Raw genomic sequence first — 17,036 nt, 5'->3', positions numbered from 1 at the left:
AGATAAGTAGTTTTGTTTATGAATACACAAAGGCCCAAATCACAGTTGCACATCACCCCTTTGATTTGCATGCTACTATAAGTATTAGTGTGTCCCATTTCTTTTAAGGCATATGCAGCAGCCAGGGAGAAGCGACTAGAATTAAACTCAAGATTCCGAATTTATTACATCAACATGGCAAACAACCAAAAACATCATATCCAGCACTTGAACTTGAAGAAGTTCTGCAGATCCTCATCATCCTCTTGTCTGTTGTGGATCCCCGCATAGACGGTCTTTAGCAGCTTGGTCTTAGACTTTCCATCCAAAATGTGAATGTAATTCTCTATGCAACCTGCAAACACAGCCACAGATTTGCATATCAAAATTAGTTCACTCACACTGACAAAAATATTGTACCATGTCATATTGTCTGGGTGTGTCTGACAAAATATTAAATATCTTTATATAACTACATTATATCCTGACTCGCCCTGTGGCCAGACAGTTTATTTGACAGCAGTCACCATATATGTATTACTATTTAGTATGCAATATGCCATCTATCTGTCAATCACACCAGCTGAATGTGATACATCTCTATAAATAACACAACATGGCATGTCACATGGGTCTGGCGGCATGATTTCAGTACAACACATTTGGTAAATATAGTCCAGCTGCCTATAAAGAAAATCATGGTAAACCAGTATTTTTTTACACCTAAAAATGTATCTCTAGCTGGCAATCTTAATAAGCAACACTCACACTTTATAGGTAGATGCTCCCCATGTCTATTCAAAATCATTAAAAAGTTATTTAACTAGACATTTTGTTTAAACTCTCAAGGTTTCTGTAAATAACTTTTTACTGTTCAAGTCTGACTTTTTCCAAAGCTAATACCACGTGTTTATAGTATTTATAATAATAATAATAAAAAGTAATCACTTAGGCCCATGACTTTGCCATAAGCTATGAGGCTGGGGCCAAGCTGTGGGTGGTCGTACTGCTCCTCAGACATCAGCATGCGCACAATCTCTCCTGTGATGAAGGCATCCTCGAAGTTTTGCTCAGCCACAGGCTTCAAAGGGAATTTGCAGTATACATCCAAAGCAGCCTGAGGGTCGGATGGCTCCAGCAGCTGCACAAGCTCGATGTAGGCATCATGGATCTAAACAGGCAGTTCATTAATCATATTTGATCTGCACTGCATTAAACCAGATAAACACCAAGAGCATGAGACTCTTTAAAAATATTTAAACTACAACTTTTAGATCTTTTCTAAATATCAAAGACATATAATGGAAAATCTTTTTCCTAAATGTTCTTGAATGACTATATTCACTGTAGATGAGATGTATGAAAGTATTTACTCAGAAATCTCAGCTAAATTTGAATCAAATGATCAAATAATGACATTTATTAGTTGTATATCAATCTCTCCCTCATATTTTGAATGTCTTGAATTATACTGCACATTTTCTTCAGACGTAATTGAGATCTTTTTTTTCAGGCAAAGATTTATGAACAAAGGGTAACCGCTTTCAAGTCTTGAGCACAAGACTTTAAAATCTGAATATATATAGTTTAATTTTCTAGTCCAACAGCAGAACATGTGGCTATTCCACAGAGTTGGTGGGAGAAAGAACATGTTAATAAAATCCTTACTTAATGTGACTGGAAGCTATTGTGAAACTTTGGGAAACGCTTTAAAATGCAAATATAAAAGATAACTGACCTCTGGTGACATTGCGATGACCTCTTGGTATAGCTGTTTTGATTGGTCCTGGGTGTTTGGAGATCGTGAGTAAGCTCGAGCCAGACCCAGTCTTGCTGCATGAGATCTGCGGTTCATCAGACTGGACTCATGGATTTTGTCTGTCACAGCAACTGAACAGAGATTGTTTGAATCCCATATTGTACCCATTTAATGTTCTTGGAAACCAAAATCCTTAAATAAAGAAAATTTGTATATTTATGACAGTGGTGCTAAACAAGTAATGTCAAATCATCTGCATTTCAAGTAATCAATACCACTGTTTTGCATGTTATACCTTCAGTTAAACAGCATTACATTTGAACTTCTTAAACAGAAAAATGTATAAGCCCTCTTTTATCATCAAGATTTAGATTTTCTCTGTGTAGTTTTTGTTTTTATTGTAGCTTGCAAAACCTGTTCACACCTCACCAAGAAAGGATTTTCAGTTTCCCAGACTTGCCTCTGTAATGCCTTACCCTCAGCTGTCCTCAAAGTATCAGAGAAACTGTCCTGTTTAGACTTGTTGAGCGGGAGCTGAGGTTTAGTGTTATTACCAGAAAGTTTCACCCTATCTGGCTTGGCAGCTGCTCCAGAACTCCCCCTACAGGAGAGAAAGCATAATACAGGCTCTCTAAAAACTTATTTAATATTCAAGTGAAAAGTCTGTTTTTTTGTTAGTTTGATTGTTTGTTGTTGTTTTGTCTTTTCATATAGCAGACCCAGAGTCATAAATGGTAAAAGGCTGTTTTTGCTTCATACATAGGAAGCAAGGCAAAGCTATACAGGCTATAAATCCATAGGAAATCATTCATGCTATCTACAAACACCTTACTCAGTACAAACCTGGCTGCAGGGGTTTTGGCTGGATTCCCGACAGCCTTCCCTCCCCTGATGGGAGCTGGAGCTGGTGCTTTGGTTACAGCTACTGCTACACACCTAGAACCTCCCCTGCCCTGCTGCACTCCTCTTTTTGCCAATTTGATGTCACAAGGCTCCTTTACACCAGCTGGTTGGGTGATGGACTGCTTGGCAGCTTCCTTAGTTTTAACCTCCACCTTTTCCTGCCACCACTTTTGTTCTGAGCAAACAGGTAATGGTGAGGAAAAGTAAAATTTCAAAAAGGCTATATTAAAAATGTGTTAAAAACACCAGCCTATTGGAAGAAATAACAGAACATTCATTGAAACACAATCATCAGTTTGATAGGAAGTAATAATTCCGGCATGAAATACAAGCATAAGACATGGAATATAAAAGTTACATGACCACCAGAGATGTCAATGAAGTATGTTTGCTAGAGAATATCAGGTCCTTTTCATTCATTATGCTAACATATGCTTTCTTGCACCCCCTCTCCTCCCATAGCATGGAAATTGTTTCCTAAAGACCATCAAAGGAGATCTTCCAGTTCCGTGAATGTACCTGAAGGACATGAGGGGCTATGATTACCATTTTGGGGGTTCTATAAAACAGGTTTATGACACTGACCTTTCCATAAATTAAAATATTTAAAATGAATTCTAAATGACTAAAATCAACACTTACAATAATGCCACTAAAATTAAGATACATTAATCAATGAACATATCTTATGAGAAAAAAGACAAGAAATCCTAATATTAGAAGTTCTGTGGACATTCATATGATTCAGTGATGCAGCTGTGAACCTTCTTAAGTAACTAACATAACTTGAGACCGACACTATGGAGGCAAGGATTTTTCATTTGGCAGCTTTGATTCTTGCATCTTGGCATCGCTTCCTCTCATCTCTCTCACATCCTTGCTGGGAGCAAGAAATGCAAGTGAAGGAAGTGAGGAGGCACATTAGCATAATGAAAAGGACCCATGGTGCTGCCAGCAGCCTACGGTGGTGACCTTCCTCCCACTTGTAAGGTGGAGGAAGCTGGTTCATCTGGCTGGGGTCAGGCCTACAATTCTGCTTTATTTTTATGTAGTTTTCTACACATTACAGGTAAACCAGCTTTATTCACCTCACAAGTGAAAAGAAGTGCACCACTGCAAGCTGCTGGGAAAACCATCTTCTCTGGAAAAGCTCACTTTAGTTAATGTGCAGAGACTCACTGGTCAGCTGTTCAGGTGGCTCTCCAATCTGAGTCTTGAGTTCCAGCTCAATGCTGGCCTGGAGGCTGAGAAAGGCATCACTTATGGCTTCCTTTGACCTTTCTGAATTTGGGTTATTGTCGTACTGAGCCAGCTGTGCCAGACCCAAAAGACAAAGGGCATGGCTGTCACGCGGTGTGGTTACTACTGCAAGGTGGCACGTCTTCATGCACCAGCAGTAAAGAAACCGGAAGAGAAAAAAAGTCTGAATTATGTCACACGAAGCACTCTTGAAAATTAACAGTCACTCTATGGATTAGGTACCCTGCACTCGTAAAAAAAAAGAAAGCTCAACACTCATACCCTTTCCTGCATGTCAAGAAGTTCCTGACAGGGAGTGATAGAGGTGTGACGTATTAGAGCTGTGAGGGCCTGGCATCTTTTTGCCACCAGAGACTGCCTCTCAGTGCCAGTCTTAGCCTGGCATTCACTCTGCTGGGTCAGCCTCTGCAGCAGGGCAAAGTGAGCATCCAGCAGCACCCACTCCAGCTGCCTGCTCACCTCACCACGACGTACACACTGACTCACACTCTGGGCACTCAGCATTGCCACACTGAAGCAGTCCAGCACAGAGACAAGAAGACAGTGTTTTTATGTAGTGGTTAAAACAGCTAAACTGGCTTGTACTCTTAAATGACAGGACTTTTCTTTGGATCGCACATTCACTGCTGAGATGAGTGAGATAGCTCGTTAGAGCCGATATCCACTGCAAACCCCGAATAATAAAACCAGCAAAAAATAAAAACTCCCAAAGTTTTACATACATATGATAGACTTGTTCGGCACTCATGGCCTTTGTGCATAATGTGTTTCTCTGCTGCAGTTGCCCCAGAGTAAGAAGGCCTCGTAGGAACTGTGTGTTGCGGCTGGACAGAGGGTCCGATAGATCCTGCTCCTCCCAGCTGTAAACAAAATCATAAAATATATGGCAGTACAAACACAAAGCAGCTATTATAACTCTATAGATGACACAACTTAAAGTGTATCAATGTGCTTCTGTAGACGATAGCGGTCTCTTTCAATCAGTTACCTCTCCTTTCGACAGGCTTAAACAGAACAAGCTGGTATATTATTGTTGCTGTCATGGCCTCACACTCTCCCTCTCTCACTGAATATATCCACCTCCACCTCCACCACACACACTAACACACACACACACACCTCTTGCTGCAGCGCTGGCTGATAAAGTGCTCCAGTCCCTGTTGTAAGAACAGAGCAGCCTCCTTCTCTGCATCCTCAGAGGCTTTCTGTTCCTGCAGTAGCAGACCCAGGCCTGCGAAGAATCTGGAAAAAAGAAAGGCAACACACACTGAAGAGCTCTGATCTAGTTTTTAGACGTTTAGAATCTAAACCCAGTTTACCCTGTTTAACAGTCTAATCTTAGAAAGGTTATATGATAGAGGGCTTATCATGGAGTGAGAATTTAAGAAGGAGAATGAGGGCTTTTTCAAAGCTGCTCTTACACAGCCACAGAAAGGAAGCACATATTTTAACCTCTCTGTATTTTGTTCTTGATTACCAGAAACTCAGTAGCTGAGGAACAGACTCTTGCTTTTAAGCTGTTACCAGCAGACTAAATAATTGTTAGTATCATTTTTCAGTGGACCTCTGTGAGTTGCAGCATTGATTTTCTGGCTGATATCTAATCTATTTCTATCTATGTCACAGTGACATCACAGTGAGAGCTGCACAGCTTCCTAACTCTGCAACATTTAATCAGCTTCTTTAATCTAGTTTCTTGTTACTATTACAAGTTACTATTAGTATTACAATATTTTTCCTTCTTCTACTACCATATGTACAATCCTGCAAACTGACCTGAGTGCAGGGTGTAGGGGCCGTAGGGCCAGCCCATTGTGAAAGTGCAGCAGGGCTTCCCTTTCCCTCCCTTGCAGCAGCAGCAGCCTTCCTGCATGGAGGCTGTACTCCCAGCTTTCTGGGCACAGAGACCAGGCATCCAGGTACTTCAGAAGGGCTCGGTGGATATAGCTCTCTTTATCCTGCATAGTTGCACTGATGTCCTGCAACCACCAAGTCCAAGTTTATGGATGATAAGTAACAGTCATAGATGCTTTGACTCAAAACAACCATACAGAACAATATCTATATTTACCATGGTAGTGAATGCAGAACTGAAGTATCTGGAACGATATTGATTTCTATAACTAGCAATGAAAAACATCAAGATCTTCAGCTGAATAAAATTCAGCTCTGTGAGGACTTAAGTGTGTTTGAAGAGCCTGTGGAAATGTTAACAGTAATATTCTGAGATGCTGAACTGAATATTGTTTACAAAAGGTTTAGGGTGGTTTTACATTCTAACAGATCACTCATAAGTCAAAGAGAAGTTGTACTGATGTTAGGAAGAGGGCGATAGCCTGTCTGTACTGGTCCCTCACTAATCCTTTTCATCACTATCAGATAAAACAGTTTCCTCAAGCAATAGAATCAGAGGTACTGACAGCATATGACACAATTACCTTGCCAGTTTTCTTAGAAAGCCAGATGTAGAGAGTCTGAACATAGTCTGCTTTGCTGGACTGTCCCTGCTCTTTGAGCAGATGATACTCTTTATCCAGAGCCTGCAGCTGGTTCTCTACTGTGGGTGTTCCAAGGAAACCGTGCAGTTTACACACAGCCAAGACGTCATCCTGATGTGCTGTTGATTTGGCATCACTTAATTCATCTCTCTCTTTGTCAGCCTGTGAGTTGAAACATGCGAGGTTCATTAGCTTTCAACTCAAAAATCAACAAGACAACTGATTTACAATAAACTGGCAAAAAAGTACTATTTTTATATTTTCTGAAAGCTTTGTCACATTTCATAAATCTCTAAACTTCCACATGCTTATGAATAATGAAAGTGTGTAATGCAACATCAAAGCAATGTTGTTAACTGACATTTCAGCTGTAATTGACCATATATTTTAATTTAAAATTAGCATGTTATTTACTATGCAATTCTGATTAAAATAACCTTCAGTAATTTTTTTTCATTGTTTTAATACAACTAATATGCTGCATAGAGAGCTTTTATTTGTGTATAATAGTACCACACCTTCCTCTGTAGGCTGTACATCTCTGTAGCGTAATGGTGCTCCTCCAGCACGAGACCCAGCTGGAAGTGAAGCCTGGCATCTCTGGAGTTAAGTCTGATAGCTGATGCATAGTGGACAGCAGCCTGCTCAAGGCTATGCAGAGGAGACTGGCCATCTTCATGGTGCAACAGGTCTCCTGTGGAAATGGGAAAAATAAAACACTGTTTTGTGGTACACATCTGACAGAGAGACCAGAGGATTTGCATATATATGAGAGAATTTGCATCTATATAGATTATATAGTACTGGCAAACAACATTTTTCATCGCCGCAGGATGACATTACATTTAAGAGTTTTAAAGACCCATTTAAAACCCCCTTCAGTTCAAATGTAAGATCAAACTAAACGTACAATAGACTTCCTATCTACAATTTTACCATAAGTGTGTCTAGTTTAAGTATTTGGTTGAGCTTAAGAACACTGTCTAAATGTGTTTATTAATGTGAGAAGAATAAAATGTTGTTGGCTGTTGTTACCACTAGCAATTTTATTGATCTTACACAGATAAACATAGCTTGAAGTATTCAGAGAAACTGATTTAATCAGTACACAGCATGCGTCATGAATATTGGCTTTAGTTTTGAATTTTATTAAGTAATTAAGCCCTTTATAATAAGCTTACTTGAATTTAACTATTTTTGTAATTCTTTGGATTGTATTTGGTGGCATGCTCAAAACACTGTCAGCAACCAGCAGCAGTGTAAACTTGATGATCGTGTTTTGTTCCAGGAATTATAAAGAATTCAGCACGTATCATGTCACTTAGTAGTAATTAGTAGTAGCAGTAATAAAATTAATATGGAAGTAAATCTTATTACAGCAATTTTGACTCTCCAATTTAATACATTTCATTCAAACTGTATTGAGAATCAGAAAAATAAAAAAAAACTTGGATAAGGTATTGTGTGCTTTGTGAAGTGAGCTCATTTTGAACAGCTTATTAAAGGACAGTTTCATCCAAGCATGAATACTTCACAGCACAATGCATAATGAAAACTAAACAGACTCTCCCATCTAGCTGCCTTCTCTTTACCGAGTACTGGATGCGCCTTTTGCATGAAATATTGAAAGAGAGTATCTTCCCTTGGCAAGTGCGCCTTTTTCTGTCCAAGTGCACTGATGTCAAGCTTTTAATTTGTTATATTCCCTGGTACATTACATAATCCAACAAGCAGACCCATTCAGCATTTGCTGTTTTATAACTGATATATGCTACATAGCAGAAAAGTCATTTTAGCTGATGAAATTTTTTGAGTCTGACAGAAGCATTGAGCTAATGTTAATGTGCAATAAACAATGTCTTAAAAATGAAAACGTTTCACCAGGCCACATGAAAAATGAAAGGTCAAAAATCAACACTTTTTACTAACAACCCTCATGACACTCATTCTCATTTTGATACTTTTCAGTCACAAAAGAATTAGCAAGGCAAAGGTAGCTGAGAAAACATGAGCACAAACTTGAGTGTGAGTGTCTGACATGTCAAATAAAAGAGAACGCTTCAGAAGTAGCCACTTAGCAGCCTGTTTTCATGTATTTTTTATTAGCTTTGAGCTGAGCTGTGTTGCCAAGGTAAGGCAAGGAAAAAGTCTCTTTGCTCCAGAGTATTTTTAAATAATCAGTAAATAGCCTGTTTAAAAATAAAGGCAACTACAGACATTCGGCATTAGGGCAGATGGTAATTTGGACAGACTAGTCAGCATTTTATAAAAAGTAACAGGTGAAAAAATGCATTCGTTTTTTGTTTTTTTCTGACTTTCTAGTTTGTATTATAATAGCTTGACACTCTTGTCTGACCCACATTTTGTTTTGGATCACCATCTTACAATGCAGCATAATAATTCACAAAGTGTTAAAATGTAGGCGTGAAAGTGCTACATGCCTGGCTTTGGCAGATGTTGCCTGTAGAGTTTCAGGTGCTCCTGGGCCAAAGCACACAACTTGTCAACACTGTCTTCTGCTGCTGTCATTTGTAGTCTTTTCTCCCAGTTACGAAGCTGTAGTAGAAAATAGACCAAGCAGGAAAGCTTAAACAGATACAGTAGGAGTAGTGATATGAGCTATATTATAACTTATACTTAGCACTGAAGAATATGATAAAGGTAAATCATCTACAGCCTTTTTTATATCATAATTGTATCATATTATAACATAATCAGGGAAATAAAATAAAAAAAATTTTTATTTTCATTTGATTAAGTGGGTAAACTATAAAGGTCCTCGATTACCCACATTCACCACAAGATAGAACTATGGCAATAAGTAATTTTAGGTTTTTTTTAGGTTTGCTGTGTATCATCAACATCAGTCAGAATACTAACTAACTGGACACTGAAAGGAATACCCAGTACAGCTTATTACCTCACAGGTGTGTTTGGTCTCTGTCTCCAGACATTTGGCTGATTCAAAGTGCTTCTTATACCAATCTGTCTCTGTTACATCCTAAAAGAAATAGTATCCTGATTATATCACAAATAAAGATTTTATAAAGTGCCTTTACCAGGTTCCATTGATAAAGCTTCGCACTGGACTGACAAGGTGGCTGTGCTGAATATACAGAACTGGGTTTGTCATTCTACCAATAACTGAAATGTAAAAATTATACATGGTTAATAAAAACTACTATTTTATTGACTCATTTACCATAAACGTGGTCATTACTTTTACTGTGGAATTCAAACTTGCATTTACTCACAGTTAAATGGAGCATTGTCTTGTAAATAAAGGATAAACAGTGTCAAAGTCAGCGATTCTGGCAATAGAGGTTACTGCTTAATCTTTTACACTGACCTGTGCATCTAGGTCCCCAGTGGGTTTATGTAAACAGTCCAGAATGTGTGACCCAAGCTCAGACAGTTTCATCATAGTGTCACACCCTTTGTTTAAAAGGGGAAAAAAGCTCATTAGAGGTGGACCGGGATGGATTTAGCTGTCAGGTTATTTAACAAATCTGTAGAATTGCTCCCTATGCAACCTCCCCCAAGGCAATGTGTCCAAACTAGCAATTAGTTGACTCGATGAAAGCATGCTCCTGCACTCTCGATATTTTACCTGCATCTAATTTCAAAAATGTCTTTCAGTCCATCTTTCCTTTTGGGTGCAAAAGGCTTGATAGGCTGAGATACTGGGCGTCTTTTTGTTATGGTCGTATCTTTCTAATCGATCTTTTTCTGTGGCTGCTTCTAAACACGTTTTCTTCTATTTCTCTTCACCACAGTTTGCTTCAAAGTTCTGTTAAGGGGCGTTTATAAAGCATATTAAGGTTAAAATGTTGTATATAAATAAAACTGCCATTTGCAATTTAAGGACAATTTCCTTCACTGCTATGAGAATGACAGATGATCAGTTATGCATGTCTTTTAAGCCCCAAGGTGTTTCTAAGCAAGAGATTTTGCAGAGGTGCTTAGACTATGAAAGGTTGGATGGCTGACAATTATCTCTAACTTAATGAAGAGAAAATAGAAGTTCTTAATGTGCCCTGACAGATTTGTACCCAAGATAATAAATAAGCTAAAAACTCATCTTTTTGAAACATTTTGTTTTAATGTTTAAGCATTTTTGTTGTGATTTACTTTGTGATATTTATCTTGGAAGATGCTATATAAATACTATTTTACTTTATTTGTACTTTTACCTAAATTAAACAATTTAAGGGAAGCCTTGATTATTTAGAAATACACATCTGAGTAAGCAAGCCAGATCTTCTGAACATAAAGGCCTGATATAAAATCCAGCCTTTGTCCCATGACAGTTAGTGGCACAAGGTTTTAGTTAAGTAATAATACCCCCTGTCATTAGAGTAACATGATCGTTGTCTACAGTACTACATCATGTTACATGATAGTATAGCTTGTGTAATCACTTCTGCTAAGAGGTAAGATACCTGTCAACAACGTAGCTGTAAACATTTTCTATAGGTGTGGAAATAATGAAGTAACTCAAAGAATCCATATTAGAACAGTGGCTTCATTTGTTATTCATTGATGTGACATTCGTTGTACTAGAAGTTTAGGAATCTACTAGCTCTCTTTAAGAACAACAGAACCTCCTCCTATCTGAACATCCTGAATAAGAACATCCACTCTTCCCAGTAGCTTTAAACTAATATGTTTGAAATGCTTCACCTCTGTGAAAAAAGAAACACTTGACCAAGGCAGCTGACATCTTCTTGTCAAGGTCCAGTTCAACAACCTTCCAGCCGTCTCCGAGAGGACAGTCGCTAAGTGGGTCAACTTTTGACCTTCGGGCAAGCATCTCAATATAAGGCCTTGAGAAGATGCTCTTTGGTTCACTACAATTTAGCAAAATAACAAATGTGTGAAAGGTGATTTGCTATATATTATAGTATTTTTTTTATATAAAGGAAACACATCATTCATTTGCGAATTAATATTCAGCATGAACCAAAGGATAAGTAATGGATGTGACTATTGGCGAATATGTTTTGCAATATGTCTTAGTTGTTTCAAGACTTACCTGTGATTGATAGACAAAGGCCTGTAGAAAGCACTTAGGGATACTGGGCATTCATACTCCAGCTGCTGCTTCACATCAGTGAAAGTCACAGGCACAGGAAGCAGCTCTCGAGTCACCAACACCTTGTACACCTGAAAAGGTGAGAAGGTCATTAGGTATATAAAGCTAACTACTCCCTTACTGACAAAAGGTTACCACAGATAAATATATGGGTACAAAGAAGATGGATCCACTCATGTGCAGGAGTTATTAGGGCTCCAACAGAGACCTTTAAAAAGACTCAAATTCCTGATAGGTTTCATTACACAGAAGCAAAAGCTATGCTAAAAGCATATGAAGTTTAAAAATTAAGAAAACTATATGTTATCAGGTGGATAATGATGAGTTTCAAAGCATTTCAAAGCTAGGATGCATATATAAAGTTTGTCCACTATCCATGTCTTATTATACCTGTGAAACACTGCCATCTGGTGAACAGACTGAAATCTCCACCACTGTGTCTCCAAAATTCAGAGGGATTGGTTCAGAGCTGCTCACCCCATTTACTGTAACTTTAATGCCTCTGTCAGGCACCTCAGGAAGGAGTGTCACCGAATTACAACAAAAGGGAACAGTACCTGGAGGCAAAAAACCCCAGAAAAGCACATAACAATTTATTTTGTAAACTGAGAAATACTGCAAACCTTTTATGTCTCTGCATTTTTAAATAATATTCACTTACAAAGTAGCATATTTATACATACATTTACATACATGTGTACTGCTGCGGCTGCTTTTGTGTATCAATTGAAATAGAAAACAAAACAAAGAATTAAACATTTCATATACAACTTCTTGTTTAACACAGATAGGCTGTACTCACTATTGTATTCAAAAACTTTGGTGCAAAACGCGGGGTGAAGTGAACTATCTCCTTCCAAAGCCAGGTTACTGAGCTCTGCGATCTTTGCTGATAGTTTGGTGATTTCCACACTGTATTTCTTTATGGTGCCATCCTCAGCTACCACCTCGATTCCTGCTCTGTTCAACCCATCTTTCAGTGTAATCGTGTTAGACCTTTCACCATAGAGCTGAAATAGAAATCACAAGGCTAAATTAGATGCGAAAGAGACTTGAATTGAGAAATAGAAGGCATAAAGCGTGCTCACAATACTATATGAAGCCCCACAGTCGCTTGTCATCACGTCCAGTGTCACTTCGTTGACGCTGCTCTCCACAGTCACTTTGTAGTCTGTGACTTCAGGTGTGAACGATGGACGGAGCTTCCCAGCAGAAACACAGAGCTTCTCTAAATCACAGTTATCCATGATGACTCGGGCGTCTTCTTTATAGCTTGCTTGGGTTGAGCTACAACAGACCCTAAACACAGCACTTAAACTGCGGTCCCATCCCAGCGCGCTCAGTTTTATTTACCACACTGACGCCCCACGTTACCACAGTAACATGACCACTTCTGTTGTATTTAGATATTAAATTACTACTACATATGAGTATTTTAAATACATTTGGGCGTTTAATAGGAATGAAAACAACAGCTGATACTTAAAGAAGTTTTTCGTGTAGACTCTTGCTTAAAAAAATGTGTCAAAAGTCAATAAAAAGGAATATAGCGTCGATTTAGAGAATACACACGGTTATACAAAATATTGTTATTAAACAAAATATAGAAAACTGCAAATAAAATTGTTATCACGCTGAAAAAAATAAAAAATATTTAGCTAACGATAACTAGCTGTTCCACTCATCCCAACGGCAGACGGCGGTAGAGGAGCGAAGAGGAAAACGAAGACGACTAGGTCACAGTTTTAACGTCATTTCCTGTCGGGTAAAGCGTGTTGTCTGCTAACAGGGTAAATATGTGATTTTGTTTTGTTTTGTTTTGTTAGATTTAATTTACAGTGATCCCGTTTTGCTATTACATCAGTAATTAGTAACTTACGTCTATCCCTTTTGTCACTTTCCTCAGCTTATCTAAACGTTAGTTTGGTTTCCTGTTAGCATTGTATGCTAGCTCTCTGCCTGGACACATTGCTATTGTTTTTCTGTTCTTCTAATGAAAAATAGTCCTATAGGAAAGTTACACGACGTTGTAATTATTCAATTATTTTACAGAAATATGGCCGCAGAGGACTACCCTCACGAGATAGATGAACAGCTCACGTGCTTCGACTCGTCAGTGACTTCAGTTAAAACCATCTTGGAGCAGTTGATGTCGATGCCCAGAAATGACCTGCTGCAAAAGGTAGGCCTAATACTAATATACACATCGGTTACTGTGGTCTTTTTGTTGGCTTAGATTTGTGCTTGTGCGTACCTACGATCTGTATACACTCGTGCACTCACCGGCCACTTTGTTAGAAACACATGGTCAGCTACTTGGTAACAGATTATTTAATGTGCCAATAGCTCAATCAATTTAGGAATGTGAACATGGTCAAGAAAAACAACTGAGATGGGGATGAAACATGGTCTTAGTATTTCAGAAAATTGCGGATCTTCTGGGATTTTCCATCACAATCATTTCTACGGTTTACATACAATGGTCTAAAAAAAAGAAAATATCCAGTGAGTGTCTGTTCTCTGGGTGAAAATGTCATGTTGATACCAGACGTTAGAGGAGAATGGCCAGACTGCCACAGGCTCATAAGAAGGCAACAGTAAGGGTATGCAGAAGAGTATCTCTGAACACACAACACATTGAACATGGCAGCTGATGGGTGACAACAACAGAAGTGCCGGCCTACCTAAGTATTGTTGCTGACCATGTCTTTTCCTTTATGACCTCGGTGTATGCATAATCTGTTAGCTGCTTCCATCAGTGTAACACGCCATGTCCTTAAATCATCTCAAACTGGTTTCTTGCCATGACTATTAGTTCACTGTACTCAGATGACCTCCATCGTCACCAGATCTCAGTGAAACAGATTATCTTTGGGATGTGGTGGAACAGGAGATTCACATCATGGATGTACAGCTGACATAGCTGTACCAGCTGTGTGATGCTATCATATCAATATGGACCAGAACTCTGAACAATGTTTCCACCTCCTGTTTAATCTATGCTATGAAGAATTAAGGCACTTCTGAGTGTAAAGGATGTCAAAACCCAATGCTAGGAAGATGTACCTAATAAAGTGGCTAGTGTGTTTATATTTATTTTCTTTTATAGAGCAAAATTTTATTCAGTGAAACAATACGGTGCATTGAATATGTTACAAATACATTTAATGAAAAAAGTGATACTAATCTGTCATCTGCAGGAGGCTATAATTAAAATAAAATTTGGTTCATTAACAGTTGGATCCTCTGGATCAAGCCAAACTGGATCTGATGTCTGCCTACACCCTTAATTCATTATTCTGGAGTGAGTTTTCTCCCTATTTTGTCTAATATTTATATCTTGTTGAATATAGATGAAATAAATTTAGCAAAAGCATACTGAAGAGACAAATACATTCAACTTTTCCATACATGGATGTCATTTTGTGTGTAAAGTGTGGACATGTGGCTTTATTTTTATCTTACTCAGTGTACTTGGTAACACAAGGGATAAATCCCAGAGAACATGGAATCAAACAGGAATTGGTATGTGCCATCTATCTCTGACTTATTATTTGCTCACATGGATTCATATGTGTTGTCTAATTCCTCAGTAACCATCCTGTTGTTTCAGGAGCGAATAAGGACATATATGAACAAAGTGAAAGAGATCACAGAGAAGAAAAAAGCTGCCCGTCTGGATAAGGGAGCTGCCGCACGCTTCGTCAGGAGTGCTCTTTATGATCCTGATGATAAGGATTCTAAAAAAAAAGCAGCAAGCACATCTTCAGAAACTCCTCCATCAAAGCGTTCAAAGCAGAAATGAAATAAAGAAGAAGCTGCAGAGTATGTCAAAGTGCAAAAGATCACGACCTTTAAGGGTGATGAACACTGAGGTAAAACATTTTGGTCATAAGCCACATTTGAAGGCTAAGGTTGTCTGATCAACAATTACACAAGACGGCTAAACAGAACAATCCATCATCAGGATCATAGCTCGGAGTCGTGTAAATTTTCATGGTTGCCCCGCAGCAGTCTGCAAATGTGTTTGACAAGCAAAAGACTGTAGTTGCTACGTTTGACACGTCGTCTCAGGGCAGTCTCACATACTTTTGGAACTTGATGCTAACAGCTGCTCTAGGTTTGAAACATGGTGTAATGCTCCTGTAATGTTGCGCTGGTCTAAATCTTTGTATTTTGAAAGTGATTCTAGGAATCAAAGTTTCATTTTTTTTTAAACAAATGCAATGTTTTGAACATCATCAAGAAAATGGTTTTGTGAGTATAATGCCTTTAGCATAAAAATATTCACCAAAAATACAGTGTTTAAATTATTTTCTTTTATACAGTTTATTGTCAGCATGGTGCTGAAATGTTTAATAGTGTCGCATTTCAGGAAGCCAGTACAGGATGTGAGCCTTCTGCTCAGCTGTCTGTTTCCTCTGGTCGATCTGAGAGTGCATGGTGGTTATATAAATTGACCGTATGATACACTGCTGATCTGTCTAAGGCAGTGGTCGGTGGTCGGCAATTAATTTTCCTAAAGGGCCACATGAGAAGCTAGGATTATTGTTGAGGGCCGCACCAATGAGCTTACAGAAAGCTAAAATTAATACTGAGCAGAATTGAGTTCATCTTAATATTAATTTTCTCTTTTTGAAGGCTTATTGTTTTTGTTTCTTGATAGTCTTCCTCAATAGTCCTTCTTTTAAGATGAGATAAGATAAACCTTTATTAGTCCCAAATTTGTTGTGTCACAGCAGAAAGTGGACATGCAAAGTTACAGCAGCAAAAATTAAGAAAAACAATGAAATAGAATGAGATAAAAGAATAACATACTATATAAAATAGAATAAAATACTATGTTGTCAAAACAAATTACACTTATTGGTATTGCGTGTGTGTCTGCACGTGTTTGGTCAACTGCACAGTCTCTGTTGTGGAGTCTGACAGCCGATGGAAGGAAAGACCTGCAAAATCTGTCTGTCCCACATCATGGGTGCCGCAGTCTGCCACTGAAAGAGCTGTTCAGTGCTGTCACAGTCTCCTGCATGTGGTGGGAGATTGCATCCAACAGGGATGACAGCTTAGCCATCATTCTCCTGACACTCTCCACTGGGTCCAGAAGGCATCCTAGACCAGAGCTGGCCCTCCGGATCAGCCTGTTCAGTCTCTTTCTGTCCCCAGCAGACCACACCGTGAAATATGGCTAAGGCCACCACAGAGTCATAGAAGGTCTTCAGGAGTGGGCCCTTGACTCCAAAAGACCTGAGCTTCCACAGCAGATACAGCCTGCTCTGCCCTTTCCTGTACAGGGCATTTGAGTTGTGAGTCCAGTCCAGTTTATTGTTCTGATGAACACCATTCAAAAAGCTTCTTCAGTTCTAAAAGCTGATCGGTAGTATATAACCTCTACTGTTGTCCTAATGAAGCTGGTTTCAACATGCCTGTGACTCACAAGTACGTCCAGATTGTTCAACTGCCCTCGACTCCCATTCACTTTAGATCAGTGGTCCCCAGCCCCCGGCCCAGTCTGTGAGTCGTTTGGTAACGGGCCGCGAGA

At 38.8% G+C, this 17,036-nt stretch overlaps 2 protein-coding genes across 4 annotated transcripts; one reads left to right on the top strand and one right to left on the bottom strand.

The window, feature by feature from the left end:
• Positions 1–127: 127 nt before the first annotated feature.
• LOC102785752 (uncharacterized) lies at positions 128–13,007 on the bottom strand. Of its 3 annotated transcripts, XM_006783544.3 has the most exons (20): positions 12,583–13,007; positions 12,297–12,504; positions 11,885–12,051; positions 11,435–11,565; positions 11,083–11,249; positions 9,749–9,834; positions 9,320–9,400; positions 8,841–8,955; positions 6,918–7,093; positions 6,340–6,561; positions 5,678–5,880; positions 5,021–5,143; positions 4,624–4,761; positions 4,163–4,412; positions 3,821–4,022; positions 2,582–2,816; positions 2,215–2,339; positions 1,718–1,869; positions 928–1,150; positions 128–334 (listed from the first exon to the last, which is right to left on the bottom strand). In XM_006783544.3, the coding sequence occupies exons 1-20, from the start codon at positions 12,739–12,741 to the stop codon at positions 195–197; spliced, it is 3,303 nt and encodes a 1,100-aa protein (XP_006783607.2). In that variant the 5' UTR covers positions 12,742–13,007; the 3' UTR covers positions 128–194. The 3 variants fall into 3 exon arrangements, with proteins under 3 accessions (XP_006783607.2, XP_006783608.2, XP_006783609.2); XM_006783545.3 differs by lacking the exon at positions 128–334 and having other exon boundaries at positions 939–1,150; positions 1,718–1,823; XM_006783546.3 differs by lacking the exons at positions 128–334; positions 928–1,150 and having other exon boundaries at positions 1,736–1,869; positions 2,199–2,339.
• A 77-nt stretch (positions 13,008–13,084) lies between these two features.
• Positions 13,085–15,791, top strand: c1d (C1D nuclear receptor corepressor). The gene is made up of 5 exons (XM_006783547.3): positions 13,085–13,284; positions 13,547–13,676; positions 14,732–14,798; positions 14,964–15,019; positions 15,108–15,791. Exons 2-5 carry the CDS (start codon positions 13,551–13,553, stop codon positions 15,297–15,299), a joined length of 441 nt encoding a protein of 146 aa, XP_006783610.1. The 5' UTR covers positions 13,085–13,284; positions 13,547–13,550; the 3' UTR covers positions 15,300–15,791.
• Positions 15,792–17,036: the final 1,245 nt, after the last annotated feature.

The sequence above is a fragment of the Neolamprologus brichardi genome, chromosome 13, assembly GCF_056152115.1.
Source record: "Neolamprologus brichardi isolate AB-2024 chromosome 13, ASM5615211v1, whole genome shotgun sequence".
Classification (NCBI taxonomy): Eukaryota; Metazoa; Chordata; class Actinopteri; order Cichliformes; family Cichlidae; genus Neolamprologus; species Neolamprologus brichardi.
Note: the sequence above shows the minus strand (reverse complement) of the source record. Positions and strands in the feature narration are given on the sequence as shown.